Source organism: Prionailurus bengalensis, chromosome D4 (assembly GCF_016509475.1).
Source record: "Prionailurus bengalensis isolate Pbe53 chromosome D4, Fcat_Pben_1.1_paternal_pri, whole genome shotgun sequence".
Taxonomy (NCBI): Eukaryota; Metazoa; Chordata; class Mammalia; order Carnivora; family Felidae; genus Prionailurus; species Prionailurus bengalensis.
The window spans coordinates 62,238,787-62,253,818 of NC_057359.1; the positions used below are offsets into that span (position 1 = coordinate 62,238,787).

General features: G+C 35.8%; 1 protein-coding gene across 1 annotated transcript in view; it reads left to right on the plus strand.

The window, feature by feature from the left end:
* Window positions 1-15,032, plus strand: part of STX17 (syntaxin 17) — a 68,423-nt gene that overhangs the window by 18,252 nt on the left and 35,139 nt on the right. Inside the window, exon 3 of the mRNA XM_043567061.1 lies at window positions 3,229-3,294. Coding sequence (XP_043422996.1) covers window positions 3,229-3,294 — 66 coding nt within the window. The remainder of the gene's footprint in view (window positions 1-3,228; window positions 3,295-15,032) is intronic.

Below are 15,032 nucleotides of genomic sequence, written 5' to 3' on the forward strand. Positions count from 1 at the left end.
TAATTCAAGTATGATTAATCTCCAGTGTTACATTAGTTTCAGTTGTACAAAATAATGATTCAACAATTCTATACATTACTCGGTGTTCATCCCAGTAAATATACTCTTAATCCTCTTCACCTATTTCACCCATCCTCTGGAAACCACCAGTTTGTTCTCCATATTTTTTTAAAAATTTTTTTTTTTCAACGTTTATTTATTTTTGGGACAGAGAGAGACAGAGCATGAACGGGGGAGGGGCAGAGAGAGAGGGAGACACAGAATCAGAAACAGGCTCCAGGCTCTGAGCCATCAGCCCAGAGCCCGACGCGGGGCTCGAACTCACGGACCGCGAGATCATGACCTGGCTGAAGTCGGACGCTTAACCGACTGCGCCACCCAGGCGCCCCTGTTCTCCATATTTAAGATTTTTTTGTCTCTGTTTTTCTTTGTTTCGTTTCTTAAATTCCACATATGAGTGACATCATATGGTGTATGTCTTTCTCTGACTTATTTCACTTGGTATTATATCCTCTAGATACATCCATGTCATTGCTACTGGCAAGATTTTATTTTTATGGCTGAGTAATATTCCACTGTATATATACCACATCTTTATTCATTTATCTAATATCATAATTTCTAATATCCTTGTCTATTAATTTCATTATCTCTATCATATGAGTCTGTTTCTATTGATTCATTTTTCTTGCTCTTTTGTATGCATGGTAATTGTTTACTGGATGCTGGACATGATGAACTTTACCTTGTTGGATACTGAACATTTTAAACTTCAAGTATTTTTGAGCTTTAAGATGTGTGAGACACAGTTATTTGGGGGGAAGTTTGACCCTTTTGAGTCATTCTTTGAAGCTTTATCATGAAGGATTAAAATATTCTTTCTTCCAGGGTGAATTTTTCCCCATGAAGGGCAACACTTTGGAGTATCATACCCGATGTGCAGTTAATTGCAAGGTTTTCCCACTCCACTCTGACTTGGGGCTCACATGCACTGCTTCTGGCTGTGTGATCTCTGGAAATTAGTCCACCAAAGGAAAAAGAAACTTTTCAGTGGTTCTTTTTCTGACCTCAGGTAGTTTTCCTTGCGTGAATGTGCTGACTTATACTTGGCTGAAGACTCAAAAGGAGAACCCTGCAGGTCTCTGGAGCTGTCTCTCTCAGTGTAGTCATCTCCTCCCATTGCAACTGTCTCTTCACATGCAGCTCTCTCCTCTCTGATACTCTGGTCCATGAATTCTAGCAGCCATGGCCTCCAAAAATTCTTAACTCTGTTTTTTTAACATTAATTTTTCTTAAAATATCAGGACAGATTAGTGTTGAGTAATAAATTTAAAAGTGGGTTATTTTTTGGGGTGCCTGGGTGGCTCAGTCGGTTGAGCGTGCGACTTCGGCTCATGCCATGATCTCACGGCTCGTGAGTGTGAGCCCTGCATCGGGCTCTGTGCTGACAGCTCAGAGCCTGGAGCCTGCTTCAGATTCTGTGCCTCCCTCTCTGCCCCAGCCCACTCACAATTGTCTCTGTCTCTCTCAAAAATAAATAAACATTAAAAAATAGTTATAAATTGTCTTATTTTCAGGGGTGCCTGGGTGGCTCAGTTGGCTCAGGTCATGAGCTCATGGCTTGTGAGTTCAAGCCCCACATCAAGCTCTGTGCTGACCGCTCAGAGCCTGAAGCCTGCTTCAGATTCTGTCTCCCTCTCTCTCTGCCCCTCCCCAGCTCACACTCTGTCTCTCAAAAATAAATATATGTTAAAAATAATCATAAAAATAAATAAAAGTGACTTATTTTCAAACATGTATTTTTGACTTTTTTTTTAAGTTTATTTATTTTTGAGACAGAGACAGCATGACTAGTAGAGGAGGGTAGAGAGAAAGAGGGAGAGAGAGGATCCCAAGCAGGCTCTGTGCTGCCAGCCCAGAGCCCAATGCGAAGCTCAAACTCATGAACCATGAGATCATATCTGAGCTGGAACCAGGAGTCGGACACTTAACTGACTGAGCCATCCAGGCACCCCTATTTTTGGCTTCTCTTGTCATCTTTTTATTAATACAATAAACCTATCTAAAAGAGCCTTTAATACAAATTAAAAGTTTTAAAACCTGGGGAAAGAAATAGAAGAACATTCATACCAGATCTGATGGTATCAGTTTAATTTTTCTTATAAATGAAAGTAGTTTGATAGTGGTTTTAAATTTGTTTGGTGAATATATTTTCTATATTATTTTTAAGCTTAGTAGTTATTGTTTAGTTCTTAGATGAGGTAAAAACATTTAGGAGTATCTAAAGAGCTTTTTGCTGCATGATTCACTGCCAAGTTTAAAGAATATGCAGAAGAAGGAATATGAAAGTGCCCTAGAAACTTTTTTAGTGCTCTTTTGTAATCTGTTACACCTTTCATGCATATATGGGACATTTTCATGTTTCTGTCCTTTCATTGTATTTCTACATTGGATTTTTTTTTCTTTTAGTGTTGTAGTATACCAGAAATATGTTTAATGTCATTATTCACAACTGCTAACATATTATTTGGATTTTTCATTTCAACCAAAAATAATATGTGATGTTTGATGTTGATGTTTATATGCTATGTAAGTATTGTGCTGTAATGTTACCACATTTTGCTGTGGTTCCTGTCAGATGAAAAATTTGCCATTATCATACATACGCATAAAGTTTTTTCGGTGAAACTCTGAAAATTAAACATTGTCTTGATAAAAACTGAAGCATGTATATTAAATGTTCATTCTCATTTTTGTATACTTTCTAGTCTGCACTATCAATGTAACTTTTTCTCAAGGTCAGATTTTGGTTTTTAATAGTTGACACTATCATTGACAAACTTTTAAAATTCTTCATGAATAGTGAGACTATCTGATGAGTACCCTTAATCTTTTTATTTTTCACACTTTTACATTCTCATTCTTTATTTTTTCATCTCCAAAGAATTTTTAAGACAAAGTGCACTGGTTTTTTGTTTTTTCCTCAGTAAAATGAATTGTATCTAGTGATTTTTATTTGTTTTACCATTTGCCAGAATTTTGTGTGTAATGTTTTTGAAAATTTCCTACTTGTATTGTCATTGAATCATTAACTGCAACTATAAAGTCCATAACTTTTAGCTGGTATGTTTAAGTTTGGGTAGGTGAGTGGGGATTTTTGTGGATAAGTAGAAATAATCAGTTTAGTGATTAAACAAGAATTCAGTACCTTTCCTCTCTTTTATGTAGTATCAAAGGTGCCGAATCTGGGATAAGTTGCATGAAGAGCATATCAACGCAGGCCGTACAGTTCAGGTAAGTCTATTACATTGTTTCTAGTAAATCAATATGAAAGACAGTCTTAAGAATATTTTGCTAAACTAAATAGTCTTGTGGCTGAATCCTTTTATGTATATTTGTAACTATTTCTTTAAGGGTGCATTTTTAGCAGGAGTCACTGAATCAAATGTCATACATATTTTTAAGATTTTGATTCATAATACCAAAATTTCCTCCAGGAACAAAGTATCAACTTATACTCAAAATTAATGCATTTTCCAAAAACCTTATGAACATTAGTATTACCAGTTTCTCAAAATTTTGCCTACTAGTAAGTTAAAATAATGTTGCTTTTGTTGTTCTAATCTGGAGTTTTTATAGCTTTGAATGGTAAAAGTTTTTTTCATATGTGTCTTGGATAGTAATATTTCCTTTGTAAATCGCCTGTTCATGTCCCCTGCATATATTATGTTGTTGTCTTTAAAAAAAAAAAAGTTTATTTATCTTTAAAAAAAATTTTTTTTCAACGTTTATTTATTTTTTTTTTGGGACAGAGAGAGACAGAGCATGAACGGGGGAGGGGCAGAGAGAGAGGGAGACACAGAATCGGAAACAGGCTCCAGGCTCTGAGCCATCAGCCCGGAGCCCGACGCGGGGCTCGAACTCACGGACCGCGAGATCGTGACCTAGCTGAAGTCAGACACTTAACCAACTGCACCACCCAGGCGCCCCAAAAGTTTATTTATCTTAAGAGAGTGTGCCCATGTGCAAGTGGGGGAGGGGCAGAGAGCGGGAGAGAGAATCCCAAGCAGGCTCTGTGCTGTCAGCATGGAGCTTTCTCAGGATTCTCTCTCCTGCTCTTTCTCTCTGCTCCTTCCCTGACACATGCATTTTTTTTTCTCTCTCTCTCTCTGTCTCTCAAAATAAATAAACTTAAAAAAAAATTTTTAAAAAAGAACTTCAAAACGATACTATTACAGTAACATAGTATTTATTACAAGTATTCTTTGCAGTTATTGTCTTTTTAATAAATAAATGTTAATTATTTAAATTTTTAAAAATCCTGGGGCACTTGGGTGGCTCAGTCGGTTAAGCGTCCGACTTCTTGGGCTGAGGTCATGATCTCGTGGTTTGTGAGTTTGAGCCCTGTGTGGGGCTCTGTGCTGACAGCTCAGAGCCTGGAGCCTGCTTTTGATTCTGTGTCTCCCTCTCTCTCTCTCTGCCCCTCCCCACTTGTGCTCTGTCTCTATGTCAAAAATAAATAAATATAAATGTAAAAAAATTTTTTTAATTTTTAAAAGTCCTATATTTACATAGTTAAAAGTGAAATAAAAGTAAAAGCTTTACCTTACCCTTCTCCATCTCTGTGTCCTACTTGGAAGAAACCACTTTTAATCCTTTTGGCCATTTTCCCTGGTATGTAGCTCTTTATTCCTTAATATAATGTGAGAATGCTATTTCTTAATTAATCAGGTTCAGACATTACCTCTTCTTACCATAATAGGTGGTGATCTAGCGTTCTTCCCAGCTCTGGTACTTTCTTTCCGCCTATACAAATACATACATTATAATTTTTGGTTAAATTATAAATCATTATTTTATTATTTTGATTATAAAAATACTGTTTTCTTCTAAGCCAAATAGTGAAATACAATATAGTCTTTGCTTTTTGTCTTTTTTTTTATTTCCTAGCTTTCTGTGTATTTGTAATTTTTTTCTAAATGCTCCACATCTTTGCTATGTGCTATCAGTAATAATTTTCATATGTCCAAATATTCTACTTCCATTCTTTATCCTGAACCCTCCCTCCTGTAGCCCTCTTCCCAGTTCCAATCTGGACTTCCTTTCTAGGCTTCTTGCACAGGTGCTGTTCTGGGACTTCCTTCAGTTGCTCTTATGTGTTGGGTCCCTGTCTTCCTGGGTATCATGTCTTCCTCATTTTTGGTTTACTCCATTGTTTTGTTGGAGTACATCTCTCAGTAGCTCTCTAAATAAGCTCTCTAAATTTACGTTGGAGGTAAATTTTTAAGTTATTATGAGTCTAAAATATACCCCTTTTCTCCCCTTACATGTGACTGCTAATTTCAGTAGGTATAGAATTCTAGCTGGTCTTCTTTCAGATTTGAGGGTTCTCTAGTTTAGTGTTGCTCTTAATGAAGCTGATATTGTCTGATTTCTCAATTTTTGTATGAGATCTATTTTTTTTCCCCCCTCTTTGGAAGCTTTTGTAGTCTGTTTATCCCTGGGTTCTCAAATTTGATGATGATGTGCTTTGTGTTGGACTCTTTCAGTCTAAAAATTTATGTTCTTTAGTTCTGGGAAATTTAAATTATTCAATATGTTATTACTCTGTGTTTTTTCTTTGCTTTTTTTTTTTTTTTTAATCTTTAATCGCAAGAATTGGCAAATGATGGCATTTTCCTTGGATGACCCTCCAGACATCAGTAGCTGGAGGTTTGCTCTGGTTCAGTTTTCTAAAGAAGAATCCTTCTCCTCTTCCTCCTCCTCCCAGGGCAAGTAGGCACTTATTTTTCAGTGATAAAAGCAGGGTAGGTGAAGGATGCTGGGCTTTCATTGTTCAGTACACGCTTTCACATAAATCCCTTCTTTTAGCCCTGTGCCTGGTGTTTCTGAATCTAAAGTCTGTTTTTCCAAAGAATGCATCTCTGATCTTCTTGGATTTCTAAAAGGTTACTGTAGCTGCAGTGTAGTGAATAGATTGGGATAGAATGAAATGATTGCAAGAGATCATTTAGGAGAGATTATAGAGATAGTGGAGATAGAGAAAAACGGATTGACTTGAGGTCTAGTAGAAATTCGACCTACCTCTCTATATATGTATTTTACCGCTTGCCAACTAGATTATAAGCCTGAAGATCAGGGATTGTGTCTCTGCTATTTGTGTATATCACAGTACCTGGTGTTCGTCAAGATTCAGTGTTTATTGAATGGTGCTAAGCACGTAAATGTCAATGAGATTATTATGACTTGGATTTCTTGCCATCTTCACTGTTTAATATGTTAGTAAAAAGCACTTATTTTCTTGAGACAGTGGTTATGGTCAGAGTGTTTACTGATTAAAGAATATATTGACCTCCATTAATGACCTCCATCTGGCACAAAAGATTTATGTGTGCCATAAAAAGAATGAGATTGAGACTGTTTTTAGATGTAAGTATTTGCTTAGTTTTATTCATATATGCTCTGAATTTTGTGTATAGACTAGTTCTTGGCTAGTTTGTATAAAACTGATTTTTGGACAATTTCATGAACAGTTATAATAGAGTTTATAGTTTTCTCATTATTATGTATAGTAAGAACTGTCTGCTCACTTTCATTATAGTGTCTTTGTTGAAAGGAATTCTTAATTTAAACATAGTCTAATTTGTCAGTCTTTTGTTTTGTGGTCTTGCTTTGGGTGTCTTATTCAAGGAATACTCTCCTGAGATCAAGAATATATTTTCTTATATTTTCTATTGAATGTTTTCAATGTTTTACTTTTAACACTTATGTCTTGAATCCATCTGAAATTGGTTCTATGAAGTAGATACAAATAAATCTCCTTTATTCCATTTGGAAAACCAGTTCTCTCACTATTAACTGATTTCTGCAGTGCTATTTACATATCACAATTCCATATATGTATGGGTCTGTCTCTGGTCGTTTTTTTATGTAAAAAAAAATGTTTAATGTTTATTTTTGAGAGAGAGACAGACAGACAGACAGAATGAGTGGGGGAGGGGCAGAGAGAGAGGGAGACACAGAATCTGAAGCAGGCTCCAGGCTCTGAGCTGTCAGCACAGAGTCCAACGTGGGACTCAAACCCATGAACCTTGAGATCATGACCTGAGCTGAAGTCGGACTCAACTGACTGAGCCACCCAGGCACCCCTGTCTCTGGTGTTTCTGTTCCACTGGTCAGTTTGTCTATTTCTCCATCAAGTTCCACACCATCTTAATTATGACAGCCTTATGATAAGGCTTGATATCTGGTAGGACAGTGTTTCCATCTTACTCTCCCTTTTCAGGACTGATTTGGCTATACGTATACCTTTAGTCTTCCATATAAGATTTGGAATCTGCTTGTCAAAGTCCATACACAATCTTGTTGGGAATTTGGGAATTGCATTGGCTTTATCCATGTATTTAGAGAAAATTGACATGTTTACAATGTCCAGTTTTCCTACCTATGTATATGGGTGATTCTTGCACTTTCTATGTCTTTTTTAATATTCTGCATACAGATAATGATAGATTATACTTTTAAAAAATACCTGCAAAATGTTTCCATTCTATCTGGAATTTTACACAATGACCTTGCTATTCCCCAACCAGCAAGTAGAGTCTGATTCCCTTCCTGTTGAATCTGGGCTGAGGCAGAAATAATGCCTGATTTCTGAGGCTAAGTCAGAAAGGTCAGATAGATTCCCCTGGTTGTCTGAGGGTGCTTGCTCTGCAGAAACCTTAGCATCATGTGAAATGTCCAGCTATCCTGAGATCCCCTTGTGGGAGATAGCCACAGCCACAGCTGAGCTGTTAGGAACTTGCAGCCTCAAGTGCCAGCCACACGTGTGTGAGCCATCTTAGACATTAGAGCTTTCGGATGACTATAGCCTCAGCGGGTGCCTGACTCAACCACATGGGTGACTCCGAGTGAGAACTGCCCGACTGAGGATGTCCTTAATTTCTGGTCTGCAAAATCAGATGGTGGTTTTAGATCCTTAAGTTTTGGATGAATTTGTTATGCAGCAACAAATGACTGGAATACAGGGCTTATAGTTATTTTGTTTATCTATTTCACTTATCTATTCTTAAGTACTTTACAGTTTTACAGTGTGTGTGTGTTTAGGAGAGGTTTAAATGTTGTCCTTCTTTTTAATTATGCTTTCTACCATGATGGTGTATATAGAAATATAATTAATTTTCATTCATAGATCTGTTGCCGATTATCTTTAAGTTCTCTTGTTAGTTTGAACAGTCTAAATTCCTTTCTATTTATAGTTTATTTTTTTGAGTAATATTTTTCTTCTCTTGTAAGATTACCCCTTTTTCCTGATTTCTTTCTTGTTTTGATTTCTTGTGTTTTGTTTTGTTTTTTAGTCAGTCCAGCTTTCTAGTTATTACAAGAAATGGTTATAAATAGGCTCGTTCAAATTTACTTTTTAGAAAAAGATCTTATAAATAACAACAGATCCCTCTGCAAAATAATTCTTAATTTATACATAATGTTTTTTCAGAAAGTAAAATCGCATTCATTCTGCTGTATTCCAGGATGATTATAACGATTGTTAATCATGTGTACCAAGTGCTTATGCAGCCCCTGTCATATAGTAGGTATTCAGTTAGTAAGAAGAATTGGAATAAGCTTGATTTCATGCTTTCACATTTAGCTGCTAGATGAAGCTAAACATGAGTGTTGGCTTTTTGTTAGTTTAATTTAAAACACATTGTGATTGCTTCACTTTTCCCCATTTTGTTTGGCTTGTCATATAAAAGTACAAAATGTATATTTTATTTTATTTTTTTAAAATTTTTAATGTTTATTCTTGAGAGAGAGTGCGCACGCATGAGCAGGGGAGGGGCAGAGAAAGAGAGAGAGAGACAGAATTAGAAGCAGGCTCCAGGCTCCAGGCTCCAAGCTGTCAGCACAGAACTTGACGTGGGGCTTGAACTCACAAACCATGATATCATGACCTGAGTTGAAGTCGGATGCTTAACCAGCTGAGCCACCCAGGTGCCCCAAAAATGTGTATTTTAAGAAGCATAGTTTTCCCTGCTACCCTCCCCATGTACTTAACATATAATACTAGCTGGTGATAGAGGATTTTGAAAAATATATCACAGTTTCTACTTTGAAGAAACTTACGTAGGTGGGAATTCATAAAAAATTAAATAAAATATTTAAATAATAGTTTAAGGCTTTAGTAAGAGAAGTAAGTCAATCTATAATTAATTGTCAAATATGTTATAGAGATCAGTAAGTGATACAGTGCCAGTTGTCTGGATGCTGGGTAAGGGGTGTTATCCTCATTTTTTTAGATAAAGAAGACTGAAGAATAGAGAAACTTAGTGTATTAAGTGCACAAGGTCTTAATAAGTGTTAGTGCAGGAATCCAATCTGGAATTAATATTAACTCAGGTGGATAGAAAGTGGAGTGCTGCACTTAATACCTACATAGTAGATCCTCATTAGATATGTGTTGAGTAAATGAATGGAGACCTTTTTCTTGTTTGAGTTTTATTGATTTTGGTGGTTCAGTTAATATTTTTAAAGCTATGTATATGTTCTTTTTGGTGCCTTTTGATGTTGAAATAAGTGTAAAGTTGTTGTGAAGTAGTTAGGTAAAACAAGAATAGTCCAGACTTATTATAATTAAACAGTTATGACTCTGGAGCCTTTAATAATAAATGAGATGTCTAGAATGTATTTACTCTAAGTTGTTTAAATGTTTACCAGTGGACTTGAGCTCTGTGTTTGTAAGGAAATCAGATTATTATGATACCAAATGTTTTTTAGCTGTACACAATTTGCTCTCAAAATTACATGTCGTAAAAACACATTAGGAATCCTTAAATCAATATTTAACAAAGGCAAATATATGCATAGCCACTCTTTTAATCATTAAATACATAATTAGCCATTTTTCAGAATTTCAATTAACTCAGAATAATTACTTTTTACAATGATCAGTATAGATAAGTATATGTTTAAACATATCTTTTAATCTTTAGACAGAAACTTCAGGATATTTTTGAAAGAAGGAGGGGAAAGCCATAACTAGTTATTAAATTTAGTTATAGAGCTAAAGAGAGAGATATGTCACCTTCATTTTCCCGAGAGTTTGGCCATAGTTTTCAGTTTACTTCTTGCATACCGCAAGCTTCTTAATTACTGAGTTAGTATGCTTTGTTGTTTTTAAACTTACTTCATTGACTGTAGCCCCATTTGTCTAACTTGTGGATATTGCTGTAAATTTTCAAAACTTGGCATAATAATAGCCTTTCTGGTCTGATTATTATTAGAAGAGCAGAAACATTTGAACTTTCACTATGTTCTAGATACTAGTCTAGACACTGAGGATATAGCTGTGAGCAAAACAAGAAAAATCTTGTTGTCATTGAACTTATATTCTGGGATGGTGAGTGGAAAAAGCAGAGACATAATTTTTAAAATAAATATATAATATTTACTTATTTACTAAACATTTATTTATTCTTGTAAGAGGAGGGAGGTGGACAGAGGATCTGAGTGGGCTCTGCACTGGCAGCAGAGAGCCCGATGCAGGGCTCAAACTCCTGAACCACAGGATCATGACCTGAGCTGAAGTCAGATGCTTACCCAACTGAGCCACCCAGGCACCTCTAATAAACTGTAATATTTAGATGGTTGGGGCGCTTGGGTGGCTCAGTCGGTGAAGCGTCCGACTTCGGCTCAGGTCATGATCTCACGGTCCGTGAGTTTGAGCCCCGTGTCAGGCTCTGTGTTGACCGCTCAGAGCCTGGAGCCTGTTTCGGATTCTGTGTCTCCCTCTCTCTCTGACCCTCCCCCGTTCATGCTCTGTCTCTCTCTGTCTCAAAAATAAATAAACGTTAAAAAAAATTAAAAAAAATAGATGGTTATAAGTACCGTGAAATAAAAGTAAAGCAGTTTAAGGGAACAAAAAATCACAGAAGGTGATGAACTTATGTATACGGTGGTTGTGGAAAGATTCTGATGACATCTGAGCAGAGACTTGAAGGAAGTTAAAATATAAACCTTGGGTAATAGGAAATCAAGTGGGAAGACGGAGATGAGAGGATGTGTGGAATATTCAAGGGGGTAGTGAGGAGGTCAGTGTGGCTGGTGTGAGAAGAATATAAGAGGTGAGATCAGGGAGATCAGCTCAGTCTGATGATGGAAGGCCTTGCAGAATATGATAATTTGAAGTTGGGTAGAAAGTGTTTGGCAGGATCTGAGCAGATGATGACCTGATACAACTTTAAAAGATCACCTTAACTATCATGAAAAGGATAGATTCTAAGGGAGCAAGGATGGATATAAGAGTACCAGTTAGATGGCTAATGTAATAATCAAGATACCGTTGGTTTACTTTTTAGAAAAATGCAGATACATGTGTAAACAATTTTGTGTAGAATGGCAGAGACCTAATACGTTAGCTTTTTACCTACTCTCTTTGTAGCCCTAGTAAATGATTCTGAACTTACATGCTTGACATAGGAATTAGGAACTACCTTACATCAACCTAATGATGAAATAACTTTTTGACAAATCACACACACACACACACACACACACACACACACACACAACTTCAAACATATGAAATATAGAAAATACTAAAAATAGTGTAACACTTATGTACTCATCACCCAACTTTGTCAAAGTAACATTTTGTCACTACTTTGTCAAAGTAACATAGTAACATTTTGTTGCTATTTCTTCTTTTTAAAAAATTTTTAAAGTTTATTTATTTATTTTGAGAGAGGGGGAGGGTGGGAGTAGGGCAGAGAGGGAGAGAGAGAATCCTAAGCAAGTTCTGTACTGTCAGTGCAGAGCCTCATGTGAGGCTTGAACTCATGAACCATGATATCATGACCTGATCTGAATCAAGAGTTGGTCACTTAACCGACTGAGCTACCCAGGTGCCCCTGTTCCTCTTTTAAAAGAAAATTTTAGAGATACCATTGAAATCCCTTGTGTGCCTTTCCTTGGTTCCATTTTCCTTGGTTGCATTTTCCTTGTTCCTATCTTTATCTGAAGGAAATCTTTTCTCCTGATTTAAGTATTTATCATTTCTTTTTTCTTTTTAGTTTTTCATTCTTTTTTATTTTTTTAAGTAAGCTCTACACCCAGCATGGGGTCTGAACTCCAACCCCCCAAGGTCAAGAGTTGTACACTCCCCTGACCGAGCCAGCCAGGCACCAAGTATTTATCATTTCTGTGCATGTGGCTATACATAAATAATACATCGTTTTGCATTTTCTTTCTGCTTTTTCACCCTAAACAATTTTCTTGAGGTGTTAATTGATATACAGTAAAGTACATAATTTGATAAGTTTTGACATATGTGTATGCCATGACAGTCACTACAGTCAAAATAGTGAATATATCCATTGCCCCAAAAAGTTCCTTCAAACCTCATTGTAACTCTCCTTCTGGATTCTCCCTCCCACATCCCTCTGCACCCCTTCCCATTCTACACACACACACACACCCTGGATACCCCAGCAACCACTGACCTGCTTTCTGCCACTGTGCAGTAGTTTGGATTTCCTAGAATTTTATATAAATAGAATCACGAAATATGAACTTCTTTTTCTGTCCGGCTTCCTTCACTCTACATAAATATTTTGGGGGTTCATTCATTGTTACAATGTGTATCAGTATTTCATTCCTCTTCACTGTTGAGTAGGTATTCTGTTGTATAAATATACCGCAGCTTGTTTATCTGTTCATTTGTGATGGACATTTGGGTTATTTCCAGTTTGAGGTTATTACAAATAAAGCTGCTGTGAACATTTGAGTACAGGACTTTGTATGAACAAAGGATTTCGTTTCTCTTGGATAAATACTTATGAATGGGAATAGCTGGATCATATAGTTTTTATTCCTTAATTATTTGAAACTGCCAAGCTGTTTTATGAGATGGTTGTACCATTTCATATTCTTCCATATCATTGTCAACACTTGATATGGTTAGTCTTATTAATTTTAGCCATTATAATAGGTCTCTAGTGGTATCTCACTGTGATTTTAATTTTCATTTGATTAATGATGTTTCTGTTTTATTTTGAATTATTTTTTATTTCATTGTATGTCTTTGTCACGCTAACTATACCTTTTGGTTTTGTTATTTTAGTGGTTGCTTTAGGGTTTATAGTATACATCTTATTACAGTTTATCTTTAAGTGATATACTATTTCACATATGTTTAATAAACTTAAATATACCTTTATTTCTCCCCTCCAGTCTTTATATAATTGTTGTTGTATGTTTACTTATATATATATATATATATATATATATATATATATATATGTATATATATATATATATGTTATATACTCCATAATGTAAACTCTCAATTATCTTTTTCAAGTGATTTAGATATTAAGGGAAAAAAAAACTTATATAATGGCATTTCTATTTCTGGTGTGCTTAATGCATTTGTGTATAACCATATTTCCATCTGGTATAATTTTCCTTTTGCCTAAAAGATTTCCTTTAACATTTTTTGGAGCATAGTTCTGCTGGTGATGAAGAGTTCTGCTTTTGTATATATAAAAAGCCTTTATTTGGCCTTTGTTTTTAAAAGGAATTTTGCTGTATATAAGATTCTATATTAAGTTTTTTCTTTCAGTACCTTAGAGGTGTTTTCAACTTTTTTTCACTTGCATTTTTTTGCAATAAGAAATCTGTTTCATTCTTATTTTTGTTCTCAGTATGTAGTATGTCTTTATTCTCTGGCTGCTTTTATAATTTTCCCTTTATCAGTGGCTCTGAATACTTTGATCATGATGAGCTTGTGTGACATTTTCTTCACATTTCTTGTGCTCTCAATTTGTAGAGTGTCTTGGATCTCTAATAGTTTGCATCCAATTTGAAAAATTTGGGGCCATATTTCTTCATATGTTTTCTGTCCCCTCCCATCTCTCTTCTTCAGAGACTCCAATTACACATATATTAGGCTTCTTGAAGTTATCTTACAATTTTTTGGATTCCTCTTTCTCTTTGTGTTTCATTTTGGATAGTTTTATTTCTGTGCCTTCATGCTTCATGTTTACTAGTCTTAGCAGCAGCGGTGTCCAATCTGCTGTTAATACATTCAGTGCATTTTTCATCACACACACTGTAGTTTTCAACTCTAGAACTTTGATTTGGGTTCCTTCCTAACCCCCTTCTTCCTTCCTTCCTTCCTTCCTTCCTTCCTTTTTTTTTTTTATTTTAATTAAGTAGGCTCCACACCCTACATGGGGCTTGAATTCATGACCCTGAGATCAAGAGTCACATGTTCTACCAACTGAGCCAGACAGGCACCCTGATTTGGGTCTCTATATTTTTCATGTCTCTCCTTAACTTTTTAAACATATTAAATACAATTATAATAACTTTTAATATCCTTCTCTGCTAATTCTAATATCTATGTCAATTCTGGGTCAGTTTCAATCAAGTGATTATTCTCCTCATTTTGGGTCATATTTTCCTATTTCTTTGTGTGTCTGGTGATATTTGATTGGGAGGCCTTTACTTGGCGGAGTGCTAGATTTTTTTTTTTTTTTTTGAGTGCTAGATATTTTTATGTTCCTATAAATCTTACTGAGCTTTGTTCTGGAATACAGTTAAAATACTTGGAAACAGTTTGATTCTTTTGGGTCTAACTTTTATGATTTATTAGGCTTCATTGGAACAGTGCTCAGTCTAGGGCTAATTATTTCCCCACTATTGCAGTAAAACCTTTCTGAGTGCTCTACCCACTGCCTAGGGAATTCAGAGTTTTTCCAGTTTAGCTGGTGGGAACAGACACTGTTTAAAGCTTTGAGTACTAGGCACTGTTCCCTCTAATCTTTTTAGATGATTTTTTTCCCCTAGCCTCTAGTAGTTTTCCCACATACATGTTCTGATCATTGCTACATACTTGAGAATTGTACCCCTGCATATGTGCAGGATTCTCTTTCTATGCAGCTCTCTCTAGTACTTCAGTGCTCTGTTCTACACACTCAGCAGAAGCAGAAGTCTATTATTATGTTTTGAAACGGCAAGTGGAATAAGTTTAC